At 42.3% G+C, this 19156-nt stretch overlaps 1 protein-coding gene and 1 long non-coding RNA gene across 2 annotated transcripts in view; one reads left to right on the top strand and one right to left on the bottom strand.

Annotated features, from left to right (window-relative positions):
- The first annotated feature begins 106 nt into the window (after nt 1-106).
- LOC121290925 lies at nt 107-9582 on the top strand. The gene is made up of 3 exons (XR_005945904.1): nt 107-743; nt 3307-3405; nt 8707-9582. It is a non-coding gene; the product is annotated as an uncharacterized LOC121290925 (long non-coding RNA).
- The window catches only part of LOC121290918, a 32089-nt gene continuing 16093 nt past the window's right edge, over nt 3161-19156 (bottom strand). The window contains exons 2-3 of the mRNA XM_041211969.1: nt 8280-8396; nt 3161-3389 (exon numbers count right to left, since the gene is read on the bottom strand). Of these exons, the coding sequence (XP_041067903.1) occupies nt 3253-3389; nt 8280-8396 (254 nt within the window). The 3' untranslated portion in view covers nt 3161-3252. The remainder of the gene's footprint in view (nt 3390-8279; nt 8397-19156) is intronic.

Genomic DNA, 19156 nt, shown 5'->3' with positions numbered 1-19156 from the left:
GGGGTCATGTGACTTCTGCAGTCTACCTGACAGTGAGTCTAGATGGTTTGATTGTTAGGGATTAAAGGGAATCTTGGATTGTTTTACTGAGAAGGTGCAAGACATTCATGCTTAAAGACAATGAAAACAGTCTTTGAGTATACCATGAGTCTCTCCAAGTGTTATTGGTATCAGGTTGTAAAACTGTTGTGCTGTAAATTATCCATTTACCCTAGGGTGAAAGGGAGTTGAGATCAAAGATAGCTAATTAGCAATTTTACCTAGGTACAAGGCTAGGGTTTTTGAGATCAGGCTAGGGTTTTTGAGATCAGTTTATAGGCTTCCCTACAAATCCATAAATATCAAAGGCAGATGGCATTTTTGTTTGGTGTGGGCTGCAGCCATCTGAGAGGCAGAGAGGAGGAAATAGAGGCAGCCAGTCCTGAACCTTAAGCAGAGAAAATGTTGACTCTGTTGTTCACCATGCAGAACATGGATGAGAGCTCACGCTCAGAGTGAAGACCGAGTTTATAAGGATTTAAAGGTGGCTCGAAGATTCACTTAGCTTGGAGCTAGAGAGAAATAATCTACAGTGTAACCCTCACAGTAAAGGTCAATCCTGGGATTAGAGGTTTTACCTGGCTGTGAAAGTAAAAAGGAAATAAGCCTTCGGGAGCGGAGCATACTGCTTGGAGAATGAAGTAACCACGTAAAGCAGAGTGCAACATATAACCATAGCAGGAGATTTTTGGTCGTGTTAAAAGGTAATTGGGGAATCTGTTCTCTGTTTTTTAAAGTATAAATTGCTTACAAAAAGAAAATAGTGTTAGTCAATAATTTTTTTTAGTCACTCATTACAGTAAAAATTTTAAAACTTGAAATTTTGACGCGTCATTCTTTCAGCTATTAACCGGAAGTTCAAAATTTTATTTAAAAGTTATCAGTCTCTATGGTGAATGTAACAATAGAACAATTCCCTCGACCCCACACCGCATACCTACCAACAAAAATACTTCTCAAATCCACTTATTAGAAAAAAAGAGGATAGTTGTGACTTCATAGTTTCCCTTATTGTAAAGTGATCAATTAACTTTCAATATCTTGACATCAACATTGAACTACCTAGGCTGCTCGCCACAAAACTAGTATCTGCAATAGTTAATCTCTACTTTTGGAGTACTGTAAATGAGCATTGCGCACCCCTTAGTTGACATTTCCAAATTTAAAACACAGAAACCATTCTGCTTGACCTGGAAAGTTTTGAACTCAGTACTGTAAACTACACAGCCTCTATTTACCAAAGCGCACATATACAATGGGGCTTTCAATTTGGAGTTCTACTACTACTTGGCATAATTTAAGTATGTTAGTTTAGAGTGGCTTCAAGGACGCAACTATAAAAGCGATGAGGATTGATGTATTGGAACATAAACAAATGATATTTTTATGTTTTATAAAACTTGTATACTCAAACTTCCAATGCTCGATTGATGGGCCATTCTTTTAACCAGAAAAGGTCCCAAACAAATATTTTCGCTATCAGCTCAGGAGGGTGGCACAGCGTTATTTTGCTTTCTCACCCTATCTTTGGGATAGAACTTCCGGGTCGGCGAGTGGGGGCGGGCCCACAGGCCGGAGTGTAAAATGCATGCTGTGCGTCAGGCGGGCGTCCCGACGACAGTGCGTCATTTAGATTTTCAGTTCGCCGAATTGGCTGCGCACCCACCGAACTGTCAAAGACCTATTAAAGGCCTGTTAAAAACTAATTGAAATAATTAAAAGAGCTGCCCGTCCAACCTTAAGGTTGGCGGGCGGGCAAAGAGCCCAAGTGGCCTTCGCATTTTTCATGGAACTTCATCCATGGGCGGGATGAGGTTTCATGAAGTGTTTAAAAATTTAATAAAATTTTTTTTTTTTTTAAATTCATTGACGTATCCCTGCTCATGTGACACTGTCACACGAGGGGACATGTTTTAAAAGTTTTTTAATTTCTTTATCTGAATGTTTAAAACTTAAACAAGTTTTCCCTGTGCCTCAGGGAGATTTCTGCACTCTTTCGTGCGCATGAGCAAAAAGGTGCAGGCCCTAACTCAGGGAAACCCCCACCCACACCCCCCTGCCCGCACACGGAGCGCTCAGTGCTTCTGGGTGAGGGTCACGCTGGGCAGGCCTTAATTGGCCCGCCCACGTAAAGTGGCAACATGGCCCCGATTGGGGGCACCAATTGGATTCACACCTGTCCCTGCCCGTACCCGCACAACCCCCCCCCCCCCCGACAGATGGGAGGAAATTTCTGCCCAAGGTGTAGGCGACTTTTTGAGGTAAGCCTCTGCAATGGTCATCCTTATTTTCCATTCTCAAAAAATTGATTTCATTCTTTGGACAGAATTATCTGAATGCAGAAAGGTGTTTTAACATCAGCCCATCAGTGGCACCAAAATTTATATTGTAATTTTATGTTGATAAAATTTTAAGTCTAATCAGCTGGGTATTATCTTGAAAATAAGTAATCGTATAATCTTTTAAAATCCTCTACTCAAGTTATATTCAAAAGGCAACATTTTATTTCTTTTGTGAACAAACAGAAATAAGAATTAAATGGAATAAACTCAAAAAACTTCAGTGGCAGATTGATGTAAAAGCTTACTGATAGGCACTAAACTGGTAAAAGTCTTTTTAAATTATTAAAAGAGAAAACTATGGTTTTAACTATATGAAACTATCCTTGTTCACTGGATAGATTTTCATTCAGGTATATTAAATAAAAAATTATGGTTTGCAGAAGAGGAATTTTAAATATTTTCAGGCAAATCTTTTTCAGTTTTGCATATTTCTCTTCATCTGGCAGATGTCTGCCATGAAGACTTCTCTCTTCATCATTGTCAACAGGTCTTCTGCAAAGGAGTTAATTCAAAAATGGTGAGCTGGACTTTGTCAGGATACTTTCCCCATTTTTACAGCTGGTGTATTTGTTTGAATAAAAGACATCTAAAACCGAATGCACATACCTTCGAATCATAGGTTAAGTCAACCATCATATTTCTACAACACCATCATATTTCAAATTTTTCCAGAATAAGTATTTGTTCGGATCGAACAACTCTCCCCCCAATCCTAACAATCCAGACCTAACAACTCTGCCCAATCAATAAACTGAAAAAAAAGGAAAATGTCACATCTGGAAAGTCAAGTTTTTAATTTGTTTTTCTCAGCAGATCCTGGAACTCCTCAATCAATGTGCAAATGTAGAAAATAATGGTGTATAAAAATCATTTAAACTTCAGTTTCCATATTCAGTCCATTATTTCCACTTGGGTCAATCTGTAGGTCATTTTTACAGCCATCAGCCGTGGATGGAGCCACTATCAATTGTTGTGAAGCAGCATCTGTCCCAGCATTCTTGGATATTCCTAAAAAATACAACATGTAAGTATGACAAATATAATCCCACAATTATCATTTGCTTTAAAGCCTGATTCAAAATTGTGTTATATTTTCAATGATCTTTTTTCAGTCAATTTGGTTTGAGCTTATCAATATGAAGGACAGTAGAGCCGAGGAATGAAAGAGTTTCAATTATTTTGGCAACAAGCAACAAATACTCTTAGGTTAGGTATAGCACAAAGCAATGCAGAGTAAAACTTCCTTCTATTCTGGCGCAGTCTGCTTCAGTCAAATAACAAGACCAACTGGACTACAGATATTTTTCCATTCCCCACATCAGTCATTCTGTAGGCACTTCAAGTGAGATTGCCAGTTAGTGACAGTTTTATGTTAAGAGCCAATATTCACTGGGAGCTGGGTGAAAATAGCCCTAACTCATTTTACACAGGTGCCGTGTAGTAATCAGAAAGTGAGAACATTTAACTTTTCATTCTGGATTTGATTTGAACGCAGATCTCCTTCAGACTCCAGGGTTATCCTGACCATTTATGATGTTCTGATCTGCTAAGGATGAAATTCCAGCTGTGCCTGAAGCCAAGGAGCAGCTTCAAGAAAAAAGTTATCTTTTAAATCCACAGTGCCACATCATTCCCAAAGTTTCTTTATATTGATTCTATTTAGATGAACACACTAGCCCCTCCTCCCACCAATGGCCTAATGGAGAACAGCATCACTTGATGTACGAGTCTAGCGGCCTAGTTATGGTATTGGATGAGAACCCAGATTAGCACCAGAAAATAATCAAATTGTCATAGACTGCTATCTTCAGGGAATGGAACCTGTCATCACTGTCCATTCGAGCTTATACATAACTGCATTCTACGCTGTGTGAATGACTGAGTGAAAAAAATCAGCCTTGTCTGAAAGTCCCACATCCCAAGAATATTTTGTTTTAATTAAGAAGTTTCCAGTTTTGGTTCCCAGAGTTACCTAATCTCAACTGGGCAGAACAATTAGATGTTTCAACCAGAGCTAACAGCAAAGTTAACATGGATTAAATAATTCACAGCATTAACACTTCGAATACACAATGGAGAACACATTCAAAATACAGACATTCAAACTTCTATAGACATGAAGGCTTATTTAAAACAGTTGGTGTTGCAGACAGCTGCTTTAGCTATTCACTGCCAGATCTGGCTAGACCACATTATTCGCCATCAGGTCCTGCTCTCATCTGCTAAAATTGCTCCCACTACCAGGATCAAACTGGAATGCAAAAATAACCCCTGGATTATTTCCTCTACTGCATCTTTTTAAATCCCTCTCCTGTTTCCATACACTCTCACCGTCCACAATAAGTGAGAGGAGCTCATGGACTTCTGTCACAAAAATTGAGGCCATCCGATCAGCTGCCTCTGCCACTTCCCTTCCTTCTCCTAAACCATTTTGCCAAACTTCCTCTAAAGATGCCCCCTTCTCTGCACACACATCATTCTCTAGTTTCTCTCATATATGTTATCTGAGCTCAATGTGTCCATAAGACCCACCTTGACTTTACTGCTGACCACGCAACTTTCCTTCCTCGTTCTCACGTTAGCCAATATTGTCAATGGGGTTCTTTCTCTTTCAAATCTGCCATTATCACCCCTCTCCTCAAAAAGCCAACCCTTGACCCCCACCATCCATGCAAACTACTGCCAACCATGTCGAACTACCCTTTCTGCTCGAAAGTTTTTGAACTTGTCACCTTCCAAGCCCATATCATCTTTCGCAGAATTCCTCCAATGAGGTTTCTAGACCAGCTACGGTACCAAAATAGCTTTTAGCAAAGAGATAAATCACATCCTATGTGATTGTGACAAAGGTAAGCTATCTCTCATAAACCTTCCCAACCTGTATGCAGACTTTTACATGGTTGAGCATATCATTCTCCATCAAAACACCTCTCCACCATCATCTTGCTAGGAAGGACTGCATTCACCTGATTCAATTCTGATCTATCCAGTTGAAGCCAGAAAAGCACACGCTGGTCTTCTCTTCCCACTTACATATGTTATCTCTGGTGACCCCAAAGGATCTATCCTTGGTTCCCCTTCCTATTTCTTAGCTACAAACTGCCCCTCAGTTTTCACAAGTACGCTGACAACAACCTGTTTTACCTCACCACCATCTCAATTCCCTCACTGTCTACAAATTATCAGACTGCTCGTCCGACATCCATTACTGGATGAACAGAAATTTCCTCCAATTAATAGCAAAGGCATCGTCTTTGGACCCCGGCTACAAATTGTTATGGCACAGTGGATGGTAAATGCTGAGCTGTTCAAATCCCAGAGGGAAAGTCGAAACAACTGCCACAACTATTTTACAATTTATATTTATTTCGAGATGCATACCTTGAACTCAGTAGTAACAAGACGACCCAAGTCTTATAGGTTTCTTACAAAACTAAATTAAACCTTTATTAATAAAAAAAGGATTTTAAGCACAAACATAGGTTTACAAATTTCTACTGTGATAACTCCTAGCTCCCCTGGTTAATCTAACTGCCAGTTACATCTCTGTTAAGGCAACAGTATAACACATAGATTTTAAAAGATCCAGGCAAAATAACACGATACCCTGAACAGTTGAATTCAAAGTGAGTTTTCTTCACTTCAGTTCATGTGGACAGCAACTTGAGGCTTAGAGGCTGGAGGCTTTTCACACTTGTTAGATCTTAGAATTCCTTCCACTTACACTTAGCCTCATTTCCTTTATACAGGTTTCTCTCAATGTAAATCCCATTGTTCCAATAATTCTTTTCAACTCTACTTTTCTAATAATAAAAATCTTTCATAGTACCAATTTTATCAGTAAGCTTTGGGAAAAATAAACACACTGGGCAGAATTTTACAAATCAGCGAGCAGGGGCGGAGACTGCTCGCCAAAGCATAAAATGACGCACGGTGACGTCAGGGGGAACTCCTGGCGTCACCACACCCGATTTAAATTTTCAGGAAGGCAGGAGAGCAGCAAAATCAGCTGCACGCCCGCCGACCTGTCAATGGCCAATTGAGGCCATTGACAGGGTCAATTAAATAACTAAAGGATCTGCCCATCCAACCTTAAAGTTGGCGGGCAGGCCAGGAGCTCCGGCAGGAACTAGAAAAAACATGAAACCTCATCCACGGGCGGGATGAGGTTTCATGGAGACTTTAAAAGATTTTAATAAAGATTTTGTAAAAATTATGGACATGTCCCAACTCATGTCACATTGTCACATGAGGGGACATGTAAGTGAAATTTTATTTTTCTACTTTTGTCTTTTTTACATGTGCAGCCGATCTCCCTGAGACTGCACTTAGCCTCAGGGAGATGAGTGTGCTCTTTTGTGCACATGTGCAAAAGAGCGCACACTCGATTTTGGGATTCCACAACCCCCCCCCCCCCCACTGCCCACACAGAGAGTGCATAGCGTTTCTGTGCAGATGTTACACTGGGCGGGCCTTAATTGGGCTACCCACGTAAAATGACGCCGTGCCTTTGATTGGGGAGCGCCGTTCGGAAGCGCGCCTATAAGCACCCACCCATCAACTTCCCCCCCAACGGGGGGAAAATTCAGCCCACTGTTTGGCTTCTTCTGGCTAAGTGTAACATTTCACCACCTCTTTTGAAATTCAAATTACTCTGGTGTATCTAAAAATGCAAATTTTCCCATTATGACTCACATTTGACAACTTCAACCATGTTTACCTATTTAGCATTTCAAACCTAGCTTCTCTTCTGATACATCAAAGCCTTCAGACCAGCTGTCTTTAATTCAGTTAAGTCCCACACACAGACACACACTAATCCTACCTTACAATAAATTCCAATAACATGAAAATTATTTTCCTGACAAAATTCTAATCATTAGTTATCAACCACATTCCTCTTCCTGACAAGTGTCTGAAGCTGAACCAGACTGTTTGCAACCTTGGTGTAATATTTGACCCCAAGATGGCTTTCGACTGCATCTGTATGCCATCAATACTGCTTATGTCCACCTCCATAACATCATCCAACTTTGCCCCACCTCGTGCTGAAACCCTCTTCTACATCTCTGTTACCTCTAGACTTAACTAATCCACCTCATTCCTGGCCGACCTCTCAAATTCTACCCTTCATAAACTTGAGGTCATCCAAAACATTGCTACCTTTGTCCTTACTTGCATCAAGTCCTGTTCACCCATCACCCTGTGCTCGCTGACCTATATTAACTCCCAGTTAAGCTGCCCCTCAATTCTGAAATTCTCACCCTTGTTTTCAAATCCCTCCATGACCTTTCCCAAACCTATTTCTGTAATCTGCTCCAGTCCCACAGCCCACCTAAATACCTGCAATCCTCTAATTCTGATCTCATGAGCATCCCTGATTTTAAATCGTTCCACCATTGGTGGCCATGCCTTTAGCTGCCAAGGCCCTAAGCTCGGAATTTGCTCCGTAAATGTCTCCACACTCTTTGCTCCTTTTAGCAGGTCCTTAAAATCTACTTCTTTGGCAAGCTTTTGGTCATCTGCCTAAATATCACTTTATGTGGCTCAGTGTCAAGGTAAAGCACCTTTTATTATGTTAAATGTTATATAAATACAAGTTGTTTTTACTGTGTAAAGATTCAATAGTGCAATAGTAGTGCAAAAGGGAATTGATTAAATGCATGGATGGAGAAAAAAAAATGCAGGGATATGGGGAAAAGTGGGACTATCTGGATTGCTCTTTGAAAGAGGCAGAGACTCAAATGGGCCAAATGGCCACCTTTCATGCTGTACTATTCTATGAAGGATACATGAATATTTCATTTGAAAGTACCAGACAACTAGACAAAGGCAAATTTAGGCTTAAAACTCTGTACATGTTTTTTTTAAAAAAAGGGAGTGTCATTTTCCATTTACCTTCTTGTTCTATACAATTCCGAATGTTATTAACTTGTCTATCCTCTATACGTCTTCTGGTATTCCTGAAAAAACAGCGAATTCCGGGAAAACACGCCCCTCTTCTCTTCCTTAAATCTGTAAGCAAAATAAAAGTTTATTTGTTTCTTGTTTCACCAAAGCAAAGCAATTTAATTTACTGTTCCGTTTTTTATCATTACTTTCTGTTCAACTAACGCTCATTGTCTGTAAGAACAACAGGAGGGAATAAATATCCTTCTTCCTGGCAGTATCATGATAAGCAGTACTGCACACCCCACCATTTCATCAATTACTGATTAAGGAGACCAATGTTGCAAGTAAATTTAAACATGATCTAAGTTAGTGGAAATCTAGAAGCACATAATTTCTGTAATCTCTTAAAATATGTATATTTTTTTTTTTGCAGATGAAAATCTACAACCTAAGCCTTCAGATTTAAAGAGCGAGCCGAAATTACAGGCTGTATAAGATAGAAGTAATCAAGTCTGGATGTGACAAAAGATATGAACGAAGGTTACAGCAGCAGATGGCTTCATGTGATGTTACAGCAGTGGAAGTAGGCAGCTAGTGTGATGGAAGGACATTGATTCAGAAACTCAGCTTAGGTTCGACTAGATAACAAGTTCGCAAACAATCCTGTTAAACATGATGGTGCCAAGGGATTGAGATGCAGTGTGGAGTTGCACCAAAAACCAAAAAGCAGTGGGTTTCCCAATGTTTAGCTGGAGGAAATGATGACTAATCCAAAACAAGATTTCGGAGAAGTATTCCAGTAACGCAAGTGGAGGGGTCAAAATAGGTGATGGAGAGGTAGTGTGGGATGTCACCAGCATACATGTGCAATCCTCTCTGTGGATGATGTATTGAGGAGGCAAGCATTTAGATGAGGGAAAAGGAGTCAATGATGGATCCTTGGGGAACTTCTGAGGTAACGATGTAGGGTTCAGAGGAGAAGCCATTGTAACAATGCAGTCAGTGTTATTGAACAGGTAAGAGTGGAGCCAAATGAAGACTGTCTAAACAAGCTGAACAATATAGGAGAGGCACTGGAATGGTGCAATTAACTATTTCAGATGGAAGGGGCTCAGAGAAGCATACTGCACCTCAGTCAGAGTCACAAAAGATATTGTTTGTACCTTTCAATGGACAGATTTGGGATGTGGAAATGGGCAGATAAGTGGCAGATGGAATTTAACCCTGAAAAGCATGAGGTGATACACTTTGGAAGGAGTAATTTGACGAAGTATTCAATGAACGGCATGATACTAGGACGTTCTGAGGAACAAAGGGACCTTGGCCTATGTGCATAGTTCTCTGAAGGCAGAGGGGCATATTAGTGGGGTGATGAAAAAGGCATATGGGACACTTGCCTTTATCAATCGAGGCATAGATTACAAAAGTAGGGAGGTCATGTTGGAGTTGTATAGAACCTTGGTGAGGCCACAGCTGGAGTACTGTGTGCAGTTCTGGTCGCCACCTTATAGGAAGGATGTGATTGCACTGGAGAGGGTGCAGAGGAGATTCACCAGGATGTTGCCTGGGATGAAACATTTAAGTTATGAAGAGAGATTGGATAGACTTGGGTTGTTTTCGTTGGAGCAGCGAAGACTGAGGGGTGACCTGATCGAGATGTACAAAATTATGAGGGGCATGGACAGGGTGGATAGGGAGCAGCTGTTCCCCTTAGCTGAAGGGTCAGTCAGAAGGGGACATAAGTTCAAGGTGAAGAGCAGGAGGTTTAGGGGGGATGTGAGGAAAAGCTTTTTTACCCAGAGGGTCTGGAATGCACTGCCTAGGAGGGTGGTGGAGGCAGGGTGCCTCACATCCTTTAAAAAGGTACCTGGATGAGCACTTGGCACGTCATAACATTCAAGGCTATGGGCCAAGTGCTGGTAAGTGGGATTAGGTAGGTAGGTCGGGTGTTTCTCACGTGTCGGTGCAGACTCGATGGGCCGAAGGGCCTCTTCTGCACTGTGTGATTCTGTGAAAAGTGAAAAATTGGTTAAGAGATTCAAATAATAATTTTAGGGGGAAAAAAAGGACATAGATCAGCGAAATGCATGTTCAAAGACCTTGGAAATCAAGATGGTTAGTGCTCACAAAACTTAAACTTGAAAAACTTAACCACAGTTCATAAGCGAAATAAGTACAAAAAAGGACCCCTATAAAATTCACTTCTGGGCCAAAAATTCTAATGGCACGGGGCTGCCTTCTCACCTTATGCACATGGCACTGACCTCATTGCAAATTGTGAAGTGAGCTAATTTACAGATGTAGGGGCATGTAGGCTTTGTAAATACACATTAAAAGGACCCCTGAAGACCGTGGCTTTACCCATTCGCTTTAATCCTGAATTTTCTGTCCAATCAACTTTCTCTCCATGCTGCTACATTTCTTTGTGGCTTTGAGTAATTAATAAATTAATTAGAATTCACAATAAAGCTTTTGCTTGCTAAGTGTGTTCTCTCATCAAATGAAATAGGAGGAAATTATCTTGCTGATTTCACTAAATATGTCAGAACATTTTACAGGAAATTCTTGAAAGAAATTTGCTTCTTGACACTGCCTACCATGTTTTTGCAAACGATAGACTTGGGATGTGGAAAGGTGGAAAATTGTTTGGAGAGATTCAAACAGGAAGTGATATGTTCATTTGGAAATTGAGATTAGAGATTAAAGACATTAATTCAATAAAACACTCGAGTTCCTCTGCTAGTTTGCTGGAAGCTTCTTCAACTCAAATTTGTTTAACTAGGAATCTGCAATCTGACCCTCTTCGCCAGAATGTGATATCTTTGCAGGACAAAAACACTGTACAGCATGAAGTCTGGTACCAAAGCGAAAACTGGCTTAATATGTGTTGGTTTATGTACATACACACACAAAAAGCCACAAGAGGGCACCATTACAGCTATTTGCATAAAGAAGCAGCTGAAAGTACCAATAAAAAGGGAAAATACACCAATTTAGGATGATCTTTGGATCCTGTCTATATTTTAACACGTATGGTTTAGTCTGTGTTTGCAGAGAATATGCTGGGAAAAATTAGGATTATGAAATATCCACCATAGGCATTACAGGATTATTTCATATAGATTAAAATGTTACTGTTTTGCTTCTTTTTATATAATACTTCCAATGGTTTCACAGCATCTCTTGGGCTTCAGCCATCTCAGGAAGAGCCCTGTTGTACCGATATAGATCAGTATAATAGCATAGTGGCTATGTTAGTGGATCAGTAATCTGGCGGCCTGAATTAATAATCCAGAGACATAAAATAAATGTCACTGTGGAGGCTGGGGAATTTAGTAAATTAAATAAGACTGGAATAAAACACTAAATTTGGCAACGGTGACCAAGAAATGACCAGATTGTCATAAAAACCCATCTGGTTCACTAATGTATTTTAAGGAAAGAAAACTCCCTTACTTGGTCTGGCTTATATGTGACTTCATGTCTACAGCAATGCAGTTGTCTCTTAAACGGCCTAGCAAGCCTCTCAGCGGTATCAAAAAATGCCACAAAAAGCTATAACCCACATGGGCTCTAGTAGTTCAAGAAGGTGGCTCACCATCACCTTAAGGGCAATAAGGGATGGGCAATAAATGCTGCTCTTGCCAGCAATGCCCATATCATGTCAATGAATTAAAAATTATAAAATATACCTCAATACATTTTGTGGCATTTCATTCTCCACTTCATTAGCCTTGTTCCAAGTCTAACCAAAACAGAAAATGCTGGAAATACTCAGGTCCCGCAGCATCTGTGGTCACAAATGCTACCTGACCTGCTGAGTATTTTCTGGTTTTATTTCAGATTTCCAGCATCTGCAGTATCGTGCTTTTCCAAAGTTAACCATTTGATTTTTGAACACAGTTTACAAAACCCTTATGACAGGATCAGACCGGTACGAGGAGTACGAGAGTTCTGGAGGTGGTAACCATTTGAACAAAAGTAAAGTTCAATGACATTAGTGTTTCCCTTTCCTAACCCTCTACCACAGAGTCTTAGGCTGTGTTTTTAATATAGGCAAGTGGTGTTGTGGCCATGGGAAGGAGGAGGAAAAGAGGGGAATTTTCAACAGTTCACAAAATCTTTATTGTATATTTATTGCATTTGCAACTAATGATGAGGAGATCCTGGCCGACCACAAGTCCTGATATTCCAAATGGAATTCCAGTTGAATTCAATTCCATTAGGTGTATATGATTGATCACATATTAATGATTAACAGTGAGTAAGCAAAGAAGTAAAATCTGGAGGAGTCCAATGTTTAAATGGTCAGATTATTCTGGATATTTTTGTTTGTTGTACGTTTTCTGTATTTGTATTACTGTCCAATATCACTGACCAACTGACTAATGAACCCATTCACAAAACCACTACCATCTGCATCTTTAAAGTGAATATTCAGGCACTCAGAACTGGCTGGAACAGTACTAGCAGATAAATGCTGCAATGGAGGATCTTGAGGAAACAAAGAAAAACATTTAACTGCTTCACTGTCCTAGGTTGTTGTTTTCTTCACTGATCTGTTACTTAAGTTGTTGTCTTGGCTAGTTTTTCTATTCTTTCATAGGATGTGGGCATCACTGGCAAGGCCAGCATTTGTTGCCCATCCTACATACAAACATATGAATTAGGAGCAGGAATAGGCTATTTGGTCCCTCAAGCCTGCTCCGCCATTCAACAATATCATGGCTGATCTGATCTTAACCTCAACTCCGCGTTCCCTCCTATGCCCGATAACCTTTCACCCCTTTGCTCATCAAGAATCTAGATACCTCTGCCTTAAAAATATTCAAAGACTCTGCTTTCACTGCCTTTTGAGGAAATGAGTTCCAAAGACTCACTACCCTCAGACAAAAATTTCTCCTCATCTATCTTAAATGGGCGACCCCTTATTTTTATACAGTGACCCCTAGTTCTAGATTCTCCCACAAGAGAAAACATCCTATTCACATCCACCCTGTCAAGATCTCTCAGGATCTTATACGTTTCAGTCAAGTCGCCTCTTACTCTTCTAAACTCCAGCGGATACAAGCCTAGCCTGTCCAACCTTTCCTCAAAAGACAACCTGCCCATTCCAGATATTAGTCTAGTAAACCTTCTCTGAACTGCCTCCAACATACTTACATCCATCCTTTAATAAGGAGACCAGTATTATACAAAGTACTCCAGATGTGGTCTCACCAATGCCCTGTGTAACAGAAACATAATCTCTACTTTTGTATCCAATTCCCCTGGCAATAAACAATAACATTCTATTAACTTTCCTAATTATTTGCTGTACCTCCATACTAACCTTTTGCAATCCATGCACTAGGACACCCAGATCCCGCTGCATCTCAAGAGTCCTGCAATTTCTCACCATTTAAATAAATGCTTCTTTTTTATTCTTCCTGCCAAAATGGACAATTTCACATTTTCCCACATTATACTCCATTTGCCAGATCTTTGCTCACTCATTTAACCTATCTATATCCCGTATTTTATATAAATTGTCATCTATGTAAATTGAACAAGTTGAGGCCCCAGCACTGATCCCTGTGGCACACCACTCATTACATATTGCTGACCAGAAAATGACCCATTTATCCACAGAATCACAGTGCAGAAGAGGCCCTTCGGCCCATCGAGTCTGCACCGACACGTGAGCAATGCACCGTCCCTTTTTGGACCCTCTACACATTGACCTAAAAAGTTCTCCTGTGCACATTTCAAGAAATCCACTCCATCCACGCCCTTAACACTATGTCTATCCCAATTAATGTTGGGAAAGTTGAAATCACCTATTGTTATTGTTTTAAACACCTCCACAAATTGTGCTCCTCAATTTCCCGCTGACTATCTGGGGTCTATAATAAACACCTAACAATGTGGTTGCCCCTTTTTTATTCCTAAACTCTACCCACAAAGCTTCACTCGATGCCCCCTCCAAGATATCATCTCTCCTTACTGCAGTAAGTGATTCCTTAACTAATAATGCAACACCTCCTCCTCTTTCACACCCTTCCCTGTCTTGCCTGAAGATTCTATATCCTGGAATGTTGAGCTGCCAATCCTGCCCTTCCCTCAACCACATTTCAGTGATGGCTACTATATCACAATTCCACGTGTCAATCCTCACCCTTAACTCATCCGTTTTACCTGTAATACTCCTGGCATTAAAGTAGAGGCCATCCAGCCTTGCCTTAGTCCCTTGAAGCTTATTGCAGCTATACTCCCTCAGACTTGATTGTTTTACTGTATTATGATGTCTCCCTATTCTGCTAACATTCTATGCCCCCTCCCCATGGGCTTTCCTTGCAACTTTCAGCATTCTGAATGAATATGTCCCACTTTATTACAATGGAAACACTTAGGCCGTCGAGATTCACCTCCACCCTCAGTACCTTCCTTCCTGAGCTGGAGAGGAGATCTCAAGGTATTGCCAGCTATTCATTCTTTACCCTGGCTACTTGCTTTTCTTTCACTCTCCCACTTTCTATCCTTTTCAAATTTATGGGGGTGATGGAAAAAATGTTTAGTTTTATGGATCAGCCCATAATCATCAGCCATTACTGCAGCTTGTCTGGCAGTTGCAACCCTTTGGTCTTCAACATGGGTTCTTATTACAGAAGATAGGGACTTTTTAAATTCTTCCAAGAGAATGGTCTCCCTGAGAACTAATGGAGCAGCAGATTAACAAGTCTTCGGGTCCTGATGGGCTTCATCCTAGGGTCTTAGAAGAAGTGGCTAATGAGGTAGTAGATGCACTGATGTTAATTTTCCAAAATTTGCTAGATTCTGGAAAGTGGAAAATATAACCCCTCTATTCAAGAATGGAGGGAGGCAGAAAACAAGAAACTATAGGTCAATTAGCTTGACGTCTGTCATGGGGAAGGTGTTAGTGCTTACTCTGTTTCCTGTTAGCTAGCCAATCTTCTCTTCATGCCAATATGTTCCCCCCCTACACCATGAGCTTTTATTTTCTGCGACAACCTTAGATGTGGCACCTTATTAAATGCCTTCTGAAAACCTAAGTACAGGACATCCACCAGTGCCCCTTTATTCACAGCACGTTACTTTTTCAAAGAACTCCAATAAATTGGTTAAACATGATTTCCCTCTCACAAAACAATGCTGACTCTGCCTGATTACCTTGAATTTATCTAAGTGCCCTGCTATAATGTCCAATAATAGCTTCTAACATTTTCCCTATGACAGATGTCAAGCTAACTGGGTCTGTAGTTTCCTGTTTTCTGTCTCCCCCCATTTTTGAATAAAGGCGTTACATTTGCTATTTTCCAATCTAATAGTACCTTCCCTAAGGAATTTTGGAAAATTAAAACCAACGTATCAACTATCTCATGAACCATTTCTTTTACGACCCTAGGATGAAGTCCGTCAGGACCTGGGGATTAGTCAGCCTGCAGTTCCGACACTTTGCTCAGTACCGCTTCCCTGGAGATTGTAATTTTGAGTTCCTCAATCCCTTCCATTTCCTGATTCACAGCTATTTCTGGGTTGTTACTTGTATCCTCTGAAGTGAAGATCGATGCAAAATACCTATTTAATTACATCCACCATCTTCATATTTTCAAATATTAATTCCCCAGACGCACTTTCTATAGGACCAATGCTCACTTTGTTAACTCTTTTTAAAATATCGATAGAAACTCTTACTGTTTTTATGGCTAGAATCTTATGTTGGACATGCGGGGGAAAGCCCCGCATGCTGATGCATAAAATGTCGTGCAGTGTCGTCGGGCGTGTGTCCTGATGTCACCGCGCGTCATTCCGATATTTAGTTTGGCAGGCATGCACTAGAGCTGGCTGCGCACCCACTGAACTGTCAAAGGCCTGTTAAGGCCATTAATAAACTAATTGAAGCAATTGTCAGGGCTCCCTGTCCATTCGCATTTTTCATGAAACCTCATCCACGGGCAGGATGAGGTTTCATGAAGGATTTATTAATGAAATAAAAATTATCGAAATTCATAAACATGTCCCATCACATGTGAATGAGATGGGACATGTCTGAATAATTTTACTTTTTCTTTTTTTCAATGTTTCATAATGTGCGAAAGAGCGCAGGCCCTGACTCAGGCTACTCCCTGCACCCCCGTCCACACAAGTAACGCTGAGCGCTTCTGTGTGTACGTCACGCTGGGCAGGCCTTAATTGGCCCACCCACGTAAAATGGTGGCGCGCAGCCAATCACAGGCGGCATTCAGCTCCGCGCCTGCCCTCAACCGGCCTGCCAGATGGGGAGAAAATTCTCACCTATATTTCTAGCCAGCTTCCTCTCATACTCTAAGTTTTCCCTCATCATCAATCTTGTGGTAATTCTTTGCTTTTTTTATATTCTGTCCAATCTTCTTTCCTGCCACCCATCATTCAGCAATTATATGCTTTTTCTTTGAGTTTGATACCATCCTTAACTTTAATTTCCCTTGAACTGAGTGGCTTGTGATGCCATTTCAGAGGACAGTTAAAAGTCAACAATACAGCTGTAGGTTTAGAGTCAGATGTAGGCCAGACTGGGTAAGGGTGACAGATTTCCTTCCCTAAAAGGACACTGGGAGGAGGTGGCAGCTCCCATGAGGAGTACATGGGTGCAGTGCCACAAACACTTCAATGCCCTGCAATCGGGAAGGGTGAGTACCCTGTTGGCATAGGTCACTTAGCACAGCAGTTAGGACCAGCAAGGGGTTGAGCCCTGGCTGCTTGGAATGAATGTCTTGCCGCTCCAGGGTCACGAATCGGCTGAGCCCTGCGAGGTATTCCTCGGGTGGGGTTGGCCCGGCTGCAATGGCAATGCAGGTACAGGGCGGACTAATCAACGCTCCTCTCTCCTTTCAGGAGAAGACAGCCCACAATAATGCTGAAAGGTTGTGGACTGGCAGAGGAGCACCCCATCTTCTAATCCTTTCCAGATATGAGCAGGAGGCACTGGTGCCTAGGTGAACCAGCTGTGGTGAGGTTGGGGTGGCACACGGAGGTAAGAGTGCCGTGCACTCAATGTCTGTCATAGCAACCATTCCACTGTTGCCTGTATATTGATTTGAGCCTTGAACATTGAATCCCCATTGATAATAGAAAGATGAGGACACCGTGATCCTGGTGCCAGGCATGCACAGTAACAGCATAACGACTTCAACCATTAACATGTCCTTGTTCTTCCTTTCATGCTCACCAGAAGCCTGTCAGGGTCAGGAGCCTGAAGGCCCGCCTCACCCCAGAGGACACAGACGATATAAACACACCTGCGTCACACCCTTTCAGCCAGGCAGGCACAAGCACAGATACCAGCACCTCAGTGGGCATTAGGTCGGCGGATAGTATCTCAGTGCACAGCGGTGGGGCCACTTCACACTCGCTTGAGGTGCAGGCAGAAGCAGAGAGTGCCCAGGATGCCAGCAGTCAGAGGACTGCTGGGGAGCAGGAACATGCTCAGTCAGTGGTTGATGTGCCTCTGAAGTCGTCCCTGAGGCAGCAGATGCTGGGAGTCCAGCAGGGTGTGCAAGAGGATCTGGTGGAGATACATGAGGGAATGCGTGCCATGGTCTCCGTTGTGGAGGTGTCCCTGCAGAGCATGAGCAATGCAATGACCCTCGTGGCCGAGCGCACTGCCTTCTTCATGGAGAAAGCAGCAACTCTCATGGAGACGCTGCTCCAGGAGCTCAATCAGGGCTTCCTGGAGATGCGCTCAGATCTGCAAGCCCTCAGGTGGTTAGTGTGAATGTGGGAGATGGATTGGGTACCCAGTATCCCAGCTAGGTGCCCATCCATCAGTGGTGAGCAGGGAGGTCCAAACCAACCTGACGTTGGCATATGAGCTGCTTGTCGTCTCTGCGGGCTCTTCTCAGGGTGCTCCGGATGAGGGCAGCAGCTCCTCTGTCCCTCTGCCAGTGACCGTGGCATCCGATGAGGCTGCAGCAACTGGGGAGATGCCAGCCATGCCATTCCCTCCCAGGTGGGGCCAGCACAGGCTCCACAGGCCAGAGGACACCTGCCAAGGTCAGCAAGGCCAACAGGACAGCAGAGTGAGCAGGCTGTCTCCAATGCCAGTGTTGGCGAGGGGGGAGCACCTAGACATAGAACCCATAAGCACAAACATAAAGCACCTTAGGCACAACATGGGCTTATTACTGGAGATTTTTTTTGCCCCACTTTTAAGTTATTTATTAGTAGGTGTGATGGAGAACACCTTTCCATTTAATTTGTTTTATGTATGCCAGGCACCACACCAGTAAATGTGTTTGTGTTCAACAAGCCTCTGGGTGCTTCATTAGTTCTGCAGGTGAAGGGTAACTCATGATGTTATGAGTGACTTGTTTGTCATTGAGCTTTATTGAAATGGCACATAGTGCATGTTGTTCACCAAGCAAATGTTCATGTCAGGTATCGAGTATGGAGCCTGCAGCCCCTGCATGTGGTGGTGATTCATCTTTGGTGGGCTAGCTGAAGGAGCATTGGACCAAAGCCTCCCAGGTGTCCCTGCCTCCCTGGAGGTTGCCCAGGTCAGCGTCTATCCCCTCAGTGTTCTCCTGAGTGTGCTCGTCCTCGGACTCACTACTGGATTCATTGTCTGCTGCCAGAGCAGCTGCGTCAACATCTTCTTCCTCCAGTGGGTCCCCCCCTTTCCAGCGCCAGATTGTGGACGGCGCAACCACTATCAGTGACACATGATCTAGGGGGTATTGCAGTGCGCCTCATGAACGTTCCAGGCATCGGAAACACATCTTGAGAAGACCAATGGTTCTCTCTATCACTGCCCTTGTGGAGGCTTGGCTCCTATTGTACCAGTGCTCAGCCTCTGTTCTTGGATGGCACAGAGGTGTCATGAGCCACCTTTTGGGGGATAGCCC

Source organism: Carcharodon carcharias, chromosome 2, assembly GCF_017639515.1.
Source record: "Carcharodon carcharias isolate sCarCar2 chromosome 2, sCarCar2.pri, whole genome shotgun sequence".
Lineage (NCBI taxonomy): Eukaryota > Metazoa > Chordata > Chondrichthyes > Lamniformes > Lamnidae > Carcharodon > Carcharodon carcharias.
This window is presented reverse-complemented; position numbering and strand designations above follow the sequence as displayed.